At 41.9% G+C, this 18,039-nt stretch overlaps 1 protein-coding gene across 2 annotated transcripts in view; it reads right to left on the reverse strand.

Moving 5' to 3' along the window:
• The window catches only part of RIPOR2 (RHO family interacting cell polarization regulator 2), a 128,729-nt gene extending 117,587 nt beyond the window's left edge, over positions 1 to 11,142 (reverse strand). Inside the window, exon 1 of one of the 2 annotated variants that reach the window (XM_048508192.1) lies at positions 11,039 to 11,142. In XM_048508192.1, the coding sequence (XP_048364149.1) occupies positions 11,039 to 11,120 (82 nt within the window). In that variant the 5' untranslated portion in view covers positions 11,121 to 11,142. The remainder of the gene's footprint in view (positions 1 to 11,038) is intronic. The other variant, XM_048508189.1, reaches the window with a different exon arrangement.
• Between the last annotated feature and the right edge of the window lie 6,897 nt (positions 11,143 to 18,039).

Consider the following 18,039-nt stretch of genomic DNA (forward strand, 5'->3'; position numbering starts at 1 on the left):
AAGCTGAATGCAACATGAACAGTTTTGTTAGCAGAAGGAATGTTTCTCTGCTAGAAGGGAACTATTAAATACACTCTCTAGTAAAGTCAAAGGCATGCTTTAAAGGAGCCCTACACAATTTATGGCTTACTGAGCTGAACTTACCAATAACAATCCAATTTTGGTTGTCCTAAGGAAGGCAATGCTCTAGCAAGTTGACATATACAGCTGGTGGGCTGCATTTGACTTAGTGGGGCAGAAATTCTTCAAGCTGTTTTTAAAAGCCTCACCGACTCTATTGCTATGCTTTCCCACTAGATTCCCCAAATGTATTTTACAGATGCTGGCACACCAATGAAAACTTGCTAACACATTTTATTCGTTTATTTATCCTTATATTTATAGCCCACCATCCCCTGCATAGCATAGCTTAGGGCGGCTGACAACAATTTAAAATACGCTAAAATAAATACATGGATTAAGACTAAATTAAAACAGTACAATGGATGGCACTTCCACACAGTTGGCATGTTCTAATAACATTCTTAGCCTAAATATGTAGTGCCTAAATACAGCTGCCAGTTCAGGTACTGGGAGCAAATGCACACTGGCTAGCAGGGCTGGTACAAAGTCAAGCCAAAAGATTGGACTCCACAAAATCCAGGCCAGCTGACAGATTTGCTGTTTACTGTTGCTACCCTCAATCATATGCTTGATGGAACTGCTCTGCCTTTTTGGCCCAATGAAATGGAATTGGATTTCTTAAAGCTTAGCCTCCCTAGACCCCACCAGACAGGGGCCAGGGCAAAGAAAGCCCTTAGTTGAGGACATCCAGATAGTTGAGGACATCCTTGTGAATGTGTACTGGAGAAGGAGGTCCCAAAGATACAAGGGTCCTAGGCTGTGTAAAGCTTTGAAGGTCAACACCAAAACCTTGAACCTGATCTGGTATGCAACTGGAAGCCAGCGCAGCTGCTGAAACACAGACTGGTTATGGCACCCTAGCAACAGAACATGTAACTGCATTCTGGACCAGCTGCAACTTCTGGAGTAGTCTCAAGGGCAGTCCCTTATAGAGCGAGTTTGCGGTAATCTAATCTGGATGTGACTATACCGTGGATCACTGTGGCCAAAATCAGCAAAATGAACAGGACCTGGAGCATCCCACAGAGATGGGAAAAAGCCATCCAGGGCACGTCGTTAACCTAGATCTCCAAAGAAAGAGACATCCAGGATCACCTCCAAACTCTTGACAGCAGGAGATGGAACCAGTTGTATCCCATCAAGGACTAGGAGTTGGACTACCTGGCCTGGACCCACCCGCCTGAACCACAGGACCTTCAACTCCACTGGATTTAACTTCAGGAGGCTCGGTTTCAGTCATTTTACTTGACTTGTTCTGCATTTTGAGAATAAAACTGTAGTGGACCTCGAAGTAAAAAAAATATGACATTAGCATATCAAGGAGGGATCAGTAACACAAAATCTTATACAGGAGACCTGGCCACAGTTACCCATCCATGCCTTAGTCACATCTGGATTGAATTACTGTAATGTGTGCTATGTGGGACTGCCTTTGAAGAGTTTTTGGAAACTATAGCTGGTTCAGAATTTCACTGCCAAGTTGTTGATGAATGCAGGACATCTGGTCCTCAAATAATTTTGCACCATCTGTACTTGCTTCTAGTTGCCTTCTGGATTCTACTGAATGGTCTGTTTTTCACCTTCAAGATTACCACCACTCTTGAAAGCCCCTTCCACACACGCAAAATAATGCATTTTCAAACCACTTTCACAACTGTTTGCAAGTGGATTTTGCTATTCCGTGTAGCTTCAAAGAGCACTGAAAGCAGTTTGAAAGTGCATTATTCTGCATGTGCGGAATGAGCCTTGGACTGAGATATCTTGAGAAAGTCCTTCTCTTCTGTGAACCTGCCCACATATTCAAGAGTTAATGCAAGTGTCTTCTCTGTAATGGCTCCAAACCTCTCAAACTGATGCCTTGCCCCTCCCTGTTCATTTTCTGGCATAACTTTAAAACAGTTTTGCTTCAGAGGACTTTTAATTCTGAAATAGCTGATATTTTGTATTCCTTTAGTGGCTGGCTAGTTCTGCAATTGGTCTTGTTTTGGATCATTTATGTTAAACAGTGGATAGGCTTAATTTATTTTGAGCTCTTTCCATAAAAGAGAATGCTGTCACAACCCCAGTCTTGCTCGAACAGCAGGAACCAGAACTTTGGTAACAGAATCCTTGTTTTATTGAAAGTATGGGATAGTAATTTTAAAAATTGTCTGAACTGGTTAGCTTTTCACCCAACACCAATTATATGCTCCCTCCCCCCAAGCTAGACCTTTCTGCGTGTACAGATTTTCCCAGTGGTCAGACCTTGTGTTTTGGAAACATTTTCTGTGAATCATTGCACAAATCTCCTCTGCTCTTTCTATCATTTTGGGTGTATCCCCTCCTTTGACTTTCAGTTGTAATTCCACACACTACGGATGAAAACGTACTATTCCTGAGGGTGGTGAGATGTTATTCTTGATGCATAAGAACAACCAATTTTTTTTCTTTGGGATAGGCAATTTAGTGTTATTGCAGTTACATTTTGAAGCAGCTGTTCAAAAATGTGTCAGCCACCATTTCTATTACCAAGCAGAAATGGAAGCTAAAACAACTCCTGAAGCAAACGCTATTACTAGAAGGGACAGAAACATGGTGTCCACCCCACCCCCACAAAGAATAACAACTTTTGGCCAAATCTGATTTGCAGTAATGTACAATTGTTACTGCAGCAGCCCCTAATTACATGCATTGATTACTCCTAGTACTCTTTTTGATTGCCCCCTGCTTCAAATTTACCCTTTGCCCTAATCACATGATTGGTAGTTCAGTATGAAATTGACAAAGCTGATCCAATTGACCATGCTAGTTTATATCTGTGCCAGAATGTTAATATCACAAGTTTAATGTGAAATTGACAAAGATGATCCAATCGACCATGCTGATTTGTATCTCTGTCTCAGTATTACATTGCTTGTTTGATTTGACAAAGAGAAAAATATTTTTAAATTCCTTTTGAAAGTAAAGGAGGAGAAAATGGGTGAAGGGGAGACTAGGCAACTACATATGACATGGAAAAGAGCCAGGTGTTTGCACAAAATGGAAGAAAAAAACCCCTACTGGAGCAGGCGCCATCACCTGAAGGAACAGAGACACTTGCTCTGTTTCCCTGGAGTAAGACTGCTCTCTTCCCCTCTTGCTTCTGTGCCTGCTATTAGCTGGAACCTGACTCTCTGGGAGCTTGGCAGGCCAGGCCAGTTAATGAGCCATGTTGCAAGTCTGTGTGAAGCAAAGAGAGTAGCCAAACAGTGCAGAGAAGGAGTTGTCTAAAAGCCATTCCTGCCTACCTGCTGCTAGTGGAGGTGCCTGTTCTTGTTCCTGGGTACAAGTTGCATTGGTAAGAGAATAGGTTGTACCCCTCAACTATTACATTCCAGTCATGAGATTCATCCCACCAGGTTTCAATGATGCATACTATATCATATTTATTATGCCATGTTAAGAGTTCCAGTTCATCTTGTTTATTAACCATGCTTTGTGCATTAACATAGAGATGCCTAAGGCTGTGGTTCATGCCTCGAGGGTGCTTATTTAAGGTTTTATCCCCCTCACTGCTGGGTTTTTGAAATACTAAAGCAACAACAACAACAAAAATGCCCGAACAGCAATGAACAGTCAATGGGTAATACAGCTTATACAGACCTACAAGAAAGAACTCTGGAGTAGGGAAGATAATTTGATTTTTTTTTATTGCACAAGCCAAAGACTCAATTAACTGGGTTAACCAGGGTTATATGTATAAGAATAAAATATCATATTTAAACCATAGATCTTATTTAGGCTTGAAAAAGCCAAATTAATTTTAGGAATCCATAAGTTCAGATGTTAACAGGTGTAAGCAAGCTTCAGATATTATTTCATCTGTAATAATGAATTTTAATTTTATAAAAATAAAAAAGGAAGAGCTACGGAACAAAAATGTACAAATGAAATACAATTATACAAGAGTCAACACATGAAGTTTAAACCAGTTCCAAAGTTTATTCTGTATTACATTTTTTCACTGGAACACATGGAAAACAAGCAATTATAGAGAAAGCAAATAAAGCCCTTCTACATTCCCCTTAAAAGCCTTCTAATATAGGCTTGTTTGACATTTCTGGGTTACATATTTGGAAATCAACATATTTGCAGTCTGTATTTCATTTCCAAACGACTGCTGAAGTCTTTGTAAAGTAAACGAACCCCAGCACAGAATGGTAAGCAGAAGTACTGCATTCAAAAGCTCTGCTCATAGCCTGAGTTCAAATCACGTGGTTTCAGGTAGTTGGCTCAAGGTTGAATCAGTTTCAGTTAGTTGGCTCAAGGCTGAATTCTATTACCTAAAATGGTGAGAGTCTGTCCCTTTTAGAGTGAGGGAATTAGCAAGAGCAGACTTGGGTCTTTAACAAAAGGTCGGGCAAGCTTGAGATCTTTGTTGCCTATGTATACTAGGGTCAGCTTTTGCAAGAATTCAGCAGGAGGGCAACATAAATTTTAACAGTTTTATTAAGGAATATTAGGAATACACAAGCACACAATAATCAAAGCAGTAGAACACACATATCGTCTTAGGATATAAACAATGATGAGGGGATAGGTTTTGAATAGTTTAAGGGGATTTGGGGAGTAAGGGTTATAGTGGCCTGATCTTGGAACAGAAAGGTCCAATGGACAGGGCTGAGAGACCCACACTTAGCTCTGGTAGAAGAAAGTTCAATGTGTTGGGGACAGTATCAATAGACAGAGAGGTGTTCAGAGATACTGAACATTGGCTACTGGGGGAGGGAACTTTTTATATGGAAAAAAAGGCACCCTCAAGGTTATACAGAGTGCCCCAATCACCCAGGACAAAGAGGAATCCTGCCTTTCTGCGGAAAGACAAGAGGCAGACATCAACATTAAGTGTTGAGTCATTAAGTTAATGGTTTGAGTCTTTAGCCTGATGGGCTAAACTAGCAATGCCTAGAGGTGGGCATTACAACTATAAAACACTGGCAGTGTAAATAATGTGGTCATTAGAGAGAGATTAGTCAGAGGAAGAAGTTTTTGGGTTAATACCACACTGGTTGGAAGACTCGGGACAAACACATTAACAAGTCCTTTATCTTTGCAGGGTGGATATTCCAAGGCTGGAGATGGGAATGCTCTCCAAGGCAGGGGTATTATGTTCTCTTAAGACAGGGGTAGGGAACCTGCGGCTCTCCAGATGTTCAGGAACTACAATTCCCATCAGCCCCTATCAGCATGGCCAATTGGCCATGCTGACGAAAACTGATAGGGTAATTATGGACCTAGTATTATGTATTAAGAAACTCTGAATGAAAGGTACTTTGCAAAATACAGGTGAGGTCAAGTCCAGACAAGCTTTTCCTGACCTTGTGGGTACAGTAGCCAATGCAGAGAGAAGGCTCCCCATTTTAGCATTGCACGGCTAGGCATCCCAAGAGTTGGCAGGATGGGTACAGATACTGTTGTCTTAAAAACACGGTTCCCCCGGTTCACTATGGGTCGGTCTGGTAACACTTCCATCCTTCCAAGGTCAGTAAAATAAGTACCCTGCTTGCTCAGGGAAAACTGTAGATGGCTGTGGAAGGAAATGGCAAACTACCCCATTAACACAGTCTGCCTAGTAAACGTTGTGATGTGATGTCACTCCAAGAGTCAGTAATGACCTTGTGCTTGCACAGGGGACTGTCTCTACCTTTTTCTTTTTATAAAGCAAGTAATTCATACCCACCTATCCCACCCTTGCCTTTCCATCACAAGCCTTGCAAGACCCCAGCATTTTTCTCACACCACATTTAACCATGGATAAGCGGGCTGTTGCTGGCCCTGGCAATTATTTTATATTTCACAGTATCAACTCTAAAGATAGCTCCAGGCTTAAGTAGGGCTGTCATGCCAAATAATCTGTTGTTACCCATCAGCTGCTGCCTCATTAACTATCCCCCTGTGCTCTTTACATCAACCAAATCCTCCTGTCAAAGGAGCTGCTCTTCCAGAAATCATCTCTCTGAATATCCTTTTCCTAATTTTTTTTAATGTTTGCATAATTTTTGTCACAAAACTTAACTTTGGCTTGAAGATTGCCATGCTATAACTACAGGGATTGACTTTAAGGAAATCCTTAATACTAAGATGTAATTTCAGCTTACCTGGCTATAGCCAACAAGAATGTTTATTATTTTGTTGCCTTTTTCTCCAAAAAAGAATGGGATGACCTGTCCACGTGAAGGTGCAAGTAAAAGATTAAATATTGTCAGTGCTTTTAATAATTGCTGTTGGTTGAACATTAAAACTACTCCAGAACTTTGACACAGATTTTACTGGGATAAGGGTCACTTATTTCCAAGCCAAACATAGTTATAAGTTCATGAATTCTTGCCCATACCTGGATATCTCAACAGATCTCAGAAGCGAAGGAGGGTCAGTCCTGGTTAATTTGTAGATGAAAGACCACCAAGGAAGTCCAGAATTGCTATTCAGAGACAGGCAATAGTTAACCACCTCAATTTGTCTCATACCTTGAAAGCCCAATGGGGTCATCATAGCTGTGACTTGAAGGCACACCAACACATGAATGCCCTTTGCATGTTCCTCAGAACATGCGCCTCCATGCATGAAAGTTTCCTACTGCTGAATACCCACCTACCTAAAATATTTTTATCCCACCTTTTCATAACAGAGCTCAAGGCAGCATGTATGGCTCTCTTTCTTCCAAGCCAACAGACATCATTTATTCGTAACGTTTTGTAACCTACCATTATAAAAGGTCTTCAAGGCTACCAATGATAACAAAAGATGGCACAAAAGAAAATGCCACCAAAAATATTCAAATTAAGGAAAACAATTTATTTATATGCTTCCTTCTGCACCATCAAAGCTCCAGGCATTATACAAACACACAGGGAACAAAACAATTAAAATTGTAAACAATCCAGGTTCAACATACTATCATTGATCAACAAAAAAAAAACCCCCTCTAAGCACATAAGTCTTCAAAATGCTAAGTCCCCCCATCAATAACCAAAATTGTACTGTTTACAGATTAGGCTAACATAGGCACGCTCCTCACAACTTCCAGGCAAGTATCAGGACCACAGCCAAGAAATCTTGGGCAGGAACAAAAACAAAACTTTAAGAAAGGATTCTACTAGCAGAACCTTGAGGGCATGGGGAAGGTCCTGAAATGGCACGTATGATTATAATGGATAGATTGTCCTTAGTTTGTTCCAGGTGTGTATGGCTTTAAAAATTAAAATCAACACATTGATTGGGACCAGAAGCATATAGGTAACAAGTGAATATATTCCAGAATGGCAGTGATGTACTCCCACCAATGGACTGTAATCAATTGACCAACCTTACTACTTTGCACCAATGGCAGCTTTTAAATCATCCTCAAGGGCAGCCTTATATAAGGCAAATTGCAATAATCTAGTCTCAGGGCTACAAAAGCATGGATCAGGGGTAGGGAACCTGCGGCTCGAGAGCCGCGCGTCTGCGGCCTCTTCTGCCCTTACTGTGTAGCTCCCGAGCGTCCGTAGCTATCCTTGCCTGCAGGTATTAGGGCAAGCGCACATCAAGCTTCTCAGAATGGTGAATTAAAAAGGTTAAAAAAACACCTATATATATATATAGTGCTATCTTTTATTTTAAATGTCAAAGTGTTTTTCTTTTCCATTGACGGGTCCAAATAGCTCTTTGAGTGTTAAAGGTTCCTACCCTGGCATGGGATCAGGGTGGGAACTCCAGGCCGAGAGTCGCGCTCTTCTGCCCTTGCACTGTGGTCTATCGGTCGCGGCTCAGCCCCATTCTTGCTCGCCGCCACTTCCTGCAGGCAGCAGGGCAGGCGCATCCATGCGCTTCTCAGAATGAGCGGAGTAAAAAGGTTAAAAAAACCCCTATATATATATATAGTGCTATCTTTATTTTAAATGTCAAGTGTTTTCTTTTCCCGTGGAAAACGGGTCCAAATGGCTCTTTGAGTGTTAAAGGTTCCCTACCCCTGGCATGGATCAACATGAGCAGACCAGTGGGATCAAGGAAGGGGCAATTTCTGCACCAAATACTGCTGAAACAGCACATCCTTTGCAAGTACATTAAAATGATATTCTCACAATGTGAGACTAGAACCAACCACTAAGCTCTTTACAGAAGTTGTCAGATGGAGTCCTATTCCATCTTGAGTACCAGCTTCATTCTATCTGGGCTCAATTTTTGCTTGTTCTTCCTCAGATACGTGAAGAATCCAGACACTGGCCCTCATACAGGGATTGCTGCCTCTGATGGCCTAGAAATACTGAGTGAAGTCAGTACATGTAAGTGCTCAAAGCCCTCCACAACAATCAAGCTCTGGCAGCAGTGGCAGGTCAAGCAGAGCTCCCTCAGTTGGGCATTCCAGACCCATTCCTTGACAGAAAAGTCAATTTCCCCCTCTACCCACCCCACTTCAGATAATGGGGATGGGGATGACAACACAGAAGTAGAACTGAGATTTTGATCTAAGTAGGTCCAGGTCTGCATAGGAACAGGCAAATTAGAGGTCCTGTGAGATTTTGTAGTAGTAAGTATAGCAGTCTGTAGTAAGTAAGCTTGTTATTATCATGTTTTTAAAGTAATGCCAAATGGGTAGAGCTATAATCACCAATCATGTCCATCAATTCTGGTTCCACATAGTATAAGGTGCAGGTGATAACATGATTATACAGCACCATCTCACTTATTTGTTTTAAGGGTTAAGCCACAGAATTATGTCCTTTGCAGATTACTGAAGAAAGAATTTAGGTTGCATTAATATCGGAATTGAACACACATACACGCTTCCTTTTACATCTACAATTATACAACTGTATTCCACTTAAAAAATGGGAAAAACTGGTTTTTTCAAAGTAGGTGAAAGAAGACTCTATAAATCCCAGTTCGTGCTGCAGCCCATCATGACACTTTCTACAGTTATCAGATATTACCAGTGGCAAATAATTGCATATAGTGCATTTTCAGCACCACCACAGTTAGAAAGCTAGTTTTCACACTGCACTTCCCTGCTTTCTCCACTTACCCAGACATACTTTCCACCCTTCTCCTCACAGTATTTATGGTGTATTTTACTGATGCAAACCATAGTTAGCAGTCCTGCTAGATGTCTGGGTTTCAGCAGCAAGTGAACAGCAAAGAAAAGGAGAAAGAAGTCGAAAGATCAGCAGATTTGCCCAAAAGACCAAGAAATGTATCCTGGCAGCAAAAATACAAAATATGATCCAATCCATTGAAATAGCACCAAGAACCCCAATTTGTTAAGTATTATTAGTATCCTGCTTCTGGAGGATTTCACTACAAGATATGAGAAGAGGAAGGCTGAGTATCTGAATATTAGTTTCTGTGAGAATGTCCAGAATTTGCATATTTTGTTCCATTTCTACCAATTTTTTTTCTGACAGTCATCTCCCAAAGAGCTTGTTTCCACTCAGAAAAGCAGAAAGGACAACATGAGAGGAGACATTTTAGATAAACTGATCGTGGAAGTGCAGCAAAAGTCTTTGATATTTTTGTACAAAAAACAAAATGCTGTTGCACAAATCATGATGAGGTCAGTGTGAAACAAATGTGTCATAACCTCTATGCTGTTTGCTCATATCTCCACTACTACTGCACTTACTGAGTGGCCTCAAGTCAGCCATGCGTTGTCCACCTAATCTGCCTCACAGGGTTTTTATGAAGGGAGGAAGAGATTATCTGGGTCACCCTGAGTTCCTTGGAAGAAAAATGGAATAAAAATGAAACCCATTAAATAAAGATTCTGTGTAGCCACCTGCCAAGAATGGATAGGGGTGATGGAAGGCCGTTTTAAGAAGGGGGCAGCAGATACACTTTTTTGGGTAAGAGGACCTTCCTGTATCCCTGTTTTTCACTAGTGTGCAGGTGGCCCCTTCTTTGAAATATTGCATCATTGGTTCCAATTCTGCTGCTGCAGTTTAAAAATCACTCTCACCCAGGTCGTTTCCCCACTTACCTCGACCACTGTTTGCTGCGCGCTGCTCTCGGCGCGCGTCATTTCTGGAGTGCTCCCGGGCTTCCCCACGATCACAGTGGTTAGGCGCCGGGAGCGTTTGAGGAGCTGCCAGGAATGGCACTTGACGCGCTGAGGGGGCGTGAGAGCAGTGCAGTGTTGGGGAAGCGACTACGCGTTGTCGCCAGCGCCCTGTAGTGGGGAAGTGCCAAGGTGGGAGCCCTCAAGCGCTTCACTTGGGAGAGAGTAAGCGCCACAAGCCAGGCGGTAAGTGGGGAAACGACCCCAGATGGCCAGGGCTAGCCCAATCTCCTCAGATCTGTCTACCAAGAAGGATTAGGATTGGGGATCAAGGAAGTACAGGGTTTCTACCCAGAGGCAGGCCATGGAAAACCATCCCAGCTCATCTTTTAGGGGCACTTTCCATCAGCACCACATTTTAAAAAACATAGAGGAAGCTGAAATTACTTGAAAAACACAAATGTTGCAAAGCCATTGTACGTCTGCTGGAAATGGTGCTCTTACTTCTGAAGTGGAAAGGGAAATGTTATCAAAAATTGTAATCCTGCTTTCTTTTGAGGGTTCTTTCCAAAACCAAAACTAATAATAATAATAATAATAATAATAATAATAATAATAATAATAATAATAATAATAATAATAATAATAAACAACTTGATATAACAATCAGTAATTGTGAAAAAAGGGGTTCAAGAAGGCGTGAGACGTCTGCTATGAGTGTGCTGGTGTTACTTACTCCAGATTAACTAACCCACTTAAGCAAAGTAGAAAACCCTTTGCTTGAGAGTCTTGGGAAAGAAGGCGATAACTTTGTATGGAAATGCCTGTCAAAAGCAAGCAAGCAAGAGAAGGAAACAGCGAGGAAGCTGCAAAGGGGGGAGGGTGAAGAAGCCATTCTGCAGCCAGGCGCTCCGCGGCACTTACTGCTGAACGGCCCGCGCCTGGTCCTGCGCCTCCAGGGTCGGTGGCGGCCCCGACGGCAGGGCAGGCGCGGAGGCGACTCCATCGTCGGCAGCTGCGGGAGGTGGAAGCGGCCCAAGCCGAGCGGAGCACATCCACGCGCGGCCCCCGGGATGCTTCCTCGCCTCGGTCCGGGAGGCCCCCGCGGTCCACTCGCCTCCCGGGCCGGTGGGGCATGCGGCCCCCGAACGGCGGCGGGGCTGCGAGAAGCAGGCGGGGAGGAGAGGCGCCTGCTGGACTTCTCTCAGCGGCCCTCCCGCCTCCCCGCGCGCCATGTTTTATGCATGAGGGCAAGAGGCTCGTAATTTTATCCCGCTCCCCAGGCTCGCCCCGCGTGTGCTGGTGCAACGGCCGGGCTCCCGGCGGCGGAGCTCAGAGACATGCCCGTGCCCTGTGGAAGGCTTTCCCGGCCGGAATCACTACTAGGAGGTTTCACTCAGGACTTGCTTGCCAGCCCTCAGTTTCCTAGCACTGCACAGAGGCTGGAGGCAAGCTAGGTCTGTACTGGAGGTGTCTCTTAATTGTTCAGAGCTCTACAGACCTTTGGAAGCATCACCACTTAAAGAAAGCATGAATGGAGAAGGAGGCAAGAGGAGTAGCTTGTCTTGGGAGTAGACAAAAATACTGAACAAGAAAACAAAGCTGGTCTAAAACCAGAGTGACCCCAACATCACATCTACCCTGAACTTATTATGTGGCCTTTGCCATGCCCCTTTTAGCCTCAAAACACACACACTTCCATCTGTAATATAGGGACAATAATACAGGCTTGTTGTAAAGATTACAACAATAAGGTATCTGTACTGCTCTGAATATCTCTAAATGCTATACAGACGCCCAGTGTCGTCATCATGTACCAGAATTTGTTAGCTGCAGGCGAAACGTCAAGAGAAAATACTGCTATACAACCGGGAAAACCCACAACATCTTAGTAAACACCAGTGCACTTTTCTGACAGAACAAGAGGAGAAGGAAAAGATCCTTGGCCACCTTCCCAGAGGTGGGATTCAGGGGGTTCCGAAGGTTCTGTAGAACCTGTTGTTGAAATTTAAAATATCATTTTTAAAATACTTAAAATATTTTAATACTTAAAATAAAAAAGTGATATTAAAAATATGTTTAATACTTTTTAACAGTCATTATTTGAATCCCATCACCATCGGAACCTGTTGTTAAGATGTTTGAATCCCACCACTGCACCTTCTCCTCTGCAGACTGGCTACGAAAGCAGGCTGCACTAAAACCAATGGCAAGAATGCCTGTTGGGGTCAATGGGAGATGCCTGAAGGTCCAGTGGGTATAACCGCAATAAGGAATAGCAATTGACTTGCTGTACCCTGCAATGGTCATTTCACTCTGGGGGTGTTTATTCTGGTCCCATCCCAGAGCACCTTTGCAGCTCCCAGGGGTGAACAGAGGGGAGGACCGATGGGCCAGTTGGCCTGGGCCCACGATTTTGAGTGGTAGGCTCCTCCTGGTAGAGGCAAAGGAGGCCCTTTGCTAAAGAATTTTAATAAAGGATTAATACAGGTAAAATGTAGATAAATAAATGCAGATAACTTGACGGAGTGCCTGATAATTCTCACAATGACAGCTATCATTTCTCATCAGATACGTGAAAAAGTAAGATACCAACTTTTCAGCTAAAGAACCCTTTCTTGCATTTCATGGATTTTCCAAAAAGACAGGTGAAATTGCAGAGAAAGCCTTAGCCATCTTAGTATATTGTTTTCTTAGTATATTGCTGTGTAGCAGCGGGAAAACAAATCCAGTTCACCAGTTCACCAGATAAGAGCCTGCTACTAATGTAGAAGATTGGGGAATGAAACCCAGTTTTCCAAATGAGAGTCCAACACTCTGAATCACTTCATCACACTGGCTCTCTAAAACAAAAGGGGGGATTCTAATATATACAATATTTACAGTCCTGTCAAACCTTAAGCTAATTTTACTGCTTTAACAAACTAAAATGCATGCTTTATCAGTAACATAGCATATAAAATTGCAATATTTGACATATTATGGAATTTAAAAGTTATAAATTGCAAAATTACCAAATACTTGAGAGAAAACTGCTATCTGATGCACCCTGTACTGTCTTAATACCTTAATTTTTGTATCTGGTTAAAAAGAACTGAGTACTTAGTGAAATTTTCAGTCTTTCTCTGAGGCTTCAGTGTATAGTTTTGTCAGTGTCCAGGTGGGGTGGCAAGCCAGAATTCTCCTGAAATTACAACTGATTTCCAGATCATAGAAATCAGTTCCCTTGAAGAAAAGAGCAACTTCAGAGGATGGACTCCATCGCTGCTGAAATCTTTCCCCAAACTTCACCCTCCCTAGTCTCTACCTCCAGAAATTTCTCAACCTAGAGTTGCCAGCCATAGATGTAACTGTCATGCCCTGGGGGCCTGGCCCAGCCCTCTTCCCAAGGCCCTGTGGTGCCTTTGATATCCAGAGGAATCCTTCCCAGCTGCTGCCCAGCTTTATTTTTGTTCCCCACCTTTATTTGTTTTGTAAAATCTGCCTCCCTCTACACATTATGGGATTTTTATGTGTTACAGTGGAAGGTACTTTTCCAAGATAATTTACTGTAAAACTCTTCCCAGTCCAATTTGGCATCCTTTTTTTTCAGTCACATAATAAGTTTCACTGGAAGCAGAATGTTCCCAGTGAAACTTGAGAGCATCACAGAATCTTACCTAGCTTCAATTTTCATTACAAGAAACTCACACCAGGTTAATTAAAAGGTTCCATGTCCAGGTTTTTTTTTTCTGAATTAAAACGTTTATTTTGCACTATCTGCACACATCCACATAGGATGCAACACTGATTTACCCCTAAGAAGCTGTTAGCACTTTATACAATGTGATTTTTTTCCTGGTCCTAGAATATTACACTGTATATGTAGAGCAGAGAATGTGAATGAAACTAGGGAGTGAGACTAACAATATCCTTTCTTTCATCTCTTTCCAGAATTTCTGCATTAGGGATCCATGTAGACAAGTGACGTAGCACAAAAGGCCACCTCTGAAAGGTAAAAGATACTTTACATGAATGAAGTGTTATTTCTTTAATTATAATGGTGGAAGCCACTATCTCTTTCAAAGCTCACTCACAGTTGCTTCAGAGTACAAAATTTATGTTAATAAGTTAGATGTAACCACAGATGTGTGTGTGTGTGTGGGCTGGGGATAAAAACAGATCTGTAATTAAGACTGCTAAAAGGCATGGTTTCCTTCCTTTCTCATGTTATCGCACATATAGCTTGTAATGTTTTTAATAAACTCTGATACAAGAGAATTGAAGGTAAGAATAATAATATAGTTAAAGCTAGACAGACACTCAGGGAGGCAGGGAGGCTTGTGTGATATAACACTGGGTAACATTGTATGAACAAGATCTAGGGTACAGGTGGACTGTAAGCTGTATATGAGCAGACAGTGTGATGCAGCAGCAGAAAAGGCTAATACATCTTGGGGTGTATCACTAGGGGCGTAACATCTAAACTGCAAGATGTCATAGTCCTGCTGTACACTGCATTGGTCGTACCACATCTGGATTACTGTGTGCAGTTCTGGAGGAGAGCGATGATGAGGGGCCTGGTGATGTAGTTCTACAAGGAAAGGTTGAGGGATTTAGGAATGTTTAGTTTGGAAAAGAGGAGTTTAAGGGGGGACATTATCCCTCTCTTTAAGAACTTGAAAGACTGTCACTTAGAGGAGGGCAGACAGGTGTTTCTGTTGGCAGCAATTATGGGCATGAGTTATGGGCAAAAAAGGTTCCGGTTGGACATTAGGAATTTTTTTAAATGGTAAGCGTAGTTCAGCAGTGGAGTCAACTGCCTAGTGAGGTGGTGAGCTCCTTCTCTCTGGCAGTCTTTAAGCAGTGGCTGGATAAACATTGGCAGGGATGCACTAGGCTGGGGGTTGGAGTAAATGGCCTGTATGGATCCTTCCTTCTCTATGATACTTATTTATTTATAATCACATTTAATATACCATCCCACCCCTGAAGGCCTCCTCTGCATTCAATCTCAAGCTTTCAGATATTCAATACCATGTTCTAGGCACGTTTGAAAAACCATACATATTTGTAGGCCTCATGATCCCTTGGGAATAACCATTCAACTCCCGAAAGTGAGTTTTACATAAGGCCTAACTGTAGTACTTGCCACTGTCATAAGCCTTTATTTCGCACCATGTACAGGTTTTGAGCAACACTTTACTTGCATGAGAAATTAATGTGATAGTTCAATAGTTGCTACAGTCTTTAACATCTCCTTTTATTGGACATGGAATGTTAATTGACCATTTTCAATCTGTGGGCCACTGTTTTGTTTTCCATATTTGTTGACATATTCATGTCAGGATTTTGATGGTTTCTGTGCCTCGGAATAGCTCTATTGATATCTCATCTATTACTGTGATTTGTTTCTCTCAATTGCTTTCAGAGCTTTCATTTTGGTTTCTAAATTGTAGGTTCTTCTTCAAAAGATTCTTCTTGGAAGGAATCTGTCATCCTTTCATCTCTTTTGTATAGTTCTTTGTTGTACTGTTCCCTCTGCAAAACCTGAGCAAGACTGTTGATGACAGGAGATTTGGGAGGTTATTAATTCATAGGATGCCATGAGTTGGAATTGACTTGATGGCACATAACAGACACATGTGGAGGAATACCTAGGGTCTACAAACTGTCAAGAGAAACCTGACATGAGTCTGCACACATTTTCCTTATTACATTCAGGTGGCTCTGTACTTCTTTAGCTGTCTTCTTTTTACCTGCAATTTTGTAGGAATCATACTACTTCCCATATGCTAGGATCTTGGTGTTATTGAATGACCAATGGTTACATAGTTATCAAGCAAAATAAATACTGGTTCAAAATACATAAGAAGAGGCATAAATTTGCATTCTGACTGAAGCTTCAGGGTTAATATAGATATTGAACACTTTCAAGCTCATCCCATATATTTTCTTAGAATTACTGCACACCATGCAGTTCCAGAGACTCTAGAAGAGAGGTGGGGTAGCAGATCTATTGTACTGTAGAATAACTTTTGTTTTCCCACCTGTATATTTGTATACCTGTAAATATACCTGTATATTTATAAGTAAGGCAAATGCTACAAGAACACCGTAGGTCTCCAATGCCAACATCCTCCAAGGAGCCAACAGAGCACTAGCCCATGAAACTTGTCATGGCTCAGAGTAGAGTATACCTTGACAATATATTTAGAAACAATTGTGAACAGGTTGACAAGCTACAGTGTTCCCCATGCACCTTTTATTGTTCAGATGAATAGAAGTGATAAGTTGTACAGGCATGACTACGTGGCTGTCGCACTGTGTGAAAACAATATTCAGATGTTTTCTTCCTATTTACTATTTGTTGTCTGCCTCTTGGTTTTATTTCACAGCTCATCGGGCTGATTCTACACACGATTAGTTCCCAGGTATTGTTTATCTATTTATTTTGCAACACAAAGGATTCTGATGGTTGGTTGGTATTAAATAATCTAGCTCCAGAGTGCAAAAGAGAATTTCAGAAAAGCTTAATTGCACAAGTCTTCTTTCCCCTCCTGTCAACTCATTTTCCCATAAAACAACACAAAGTGTCAGAATCAAAAGAAGGAATACCAGCAGGTTATCTCGCCATAGCTTTACTATGGAACATTACTGTGGTGAATGAGACTTTCAAGTGCTCAGTAAAAATTCAAACTGCTGAGCCAAGTCATATCCAGCTATGTTGCTTTGAAACTCAAATCAGCTATTAAAAACTTTGGACCATTGCAAAGCAAAATTTCAGGAAGAGCAGTTATTTTAGCCGTTTATCCTATTGAATTGTCCACCGTAATAAATAAGTCCGCAAATGAAACAATTGTGGTGTTTAGATGACCATAATGTGCACTGGTTCTTGAAAGACTTCATAGTGTCAATAATGTTCCTTAGAATTAACATCCTTTTTTTCTGAATTTTTTTTAACTAAAGCAGAACTCTGTTTTGTTTCCATTTTACAGTTCTACTTCTGAGTCCTCCACTGTATCTTTCCCTTACTCCCATCTTTCATGGGAGTTTCTATTATCTAAGTTTCTGTTATGAATTTCTGTAATCTAAGGCTCATTCCGCACACGCAAAATAATGCACTTTCAAGCTGCTTTCACAATTGTTTTTGCCATTCCGCACAGCTTCAAAGAGCCCTGAAAGCAGCTTGAAGGTGCATTATTCTGCGTGTGCAGAATGAGCCTGAGTTGTTGGTCAGATGTTCTCATTTGAACCTGATATGACAGGGGAATAAATCAGGGCCTCTTCCTAGATAGGCAGTATTATGTTCTCAGGAGCAGCAGTGGCGTAATGGTTAAAAGCAGGTGCATTCTAATCTGGAGGAACCAGGTTTGATTCCCCGCTCTGCTGCTTGAGCTGTGGAGGCTTATCTGGGGAACTAGATTAGCCTGTGCACACACGCCAGCTGGGTGACCTTGGGCTAGTCACAGTTCTTCTGAGCTCTCTCAGCCTCACCCACCTCACAGGGTGTTTGTTGTGAAGGGGAAAGGGAAAGGAGATTGTAAGCCTCTTTGAGTCTCCTACACGAGAGAAAGGGGGGATATAAATCCAAACTCCTCCTCCTCCTCCTCCTCTTCTTCTTGTTCTTCTTGTTCTTCTTGTTCTTCTTGTTCTTCTTCTTCGATCTGGGAGAATATTGGCTATGTCTGTACCTAGGAATGGTACAGACCTAAAAATGTCTCAGGTTCTTTCATTTAGAGACTCCAGTAGTTTCTTCTGTGCCAGTTCAAGACAGTGGTGTCTTCAGTGCCCAAATCAGAGTCTCTCCATTTTCATCCAGAGGTACCGGTATCTTCTGGTATGCATCTGGCTTATTCCTCTCTCAATTTCTGCTGGGCAGTAACAGCAAGCAAAATTTGGTGGCACTTTTCCTTTTTAAAAAAGATTTCTAATAGAGAGCCAGT

Source organism: Sphaerodactylus townsendi, linkage group LG09 (genome assembly GCF_021028975.2).
Source record: "Sphaerodactylus townsendi isolate TG3544 linkage group LG09, MPM_Stown_v2.3, whole genome shotgun sequence".
Classification (NCBI taxonomy): domain Eukaryota; kingdom Metazoa; phylum Chordata; class Lepidosauria; order Squamata; family Sphaerodactylidae; genus Sphaerodactylus; species Sphaerodactylus townsendi.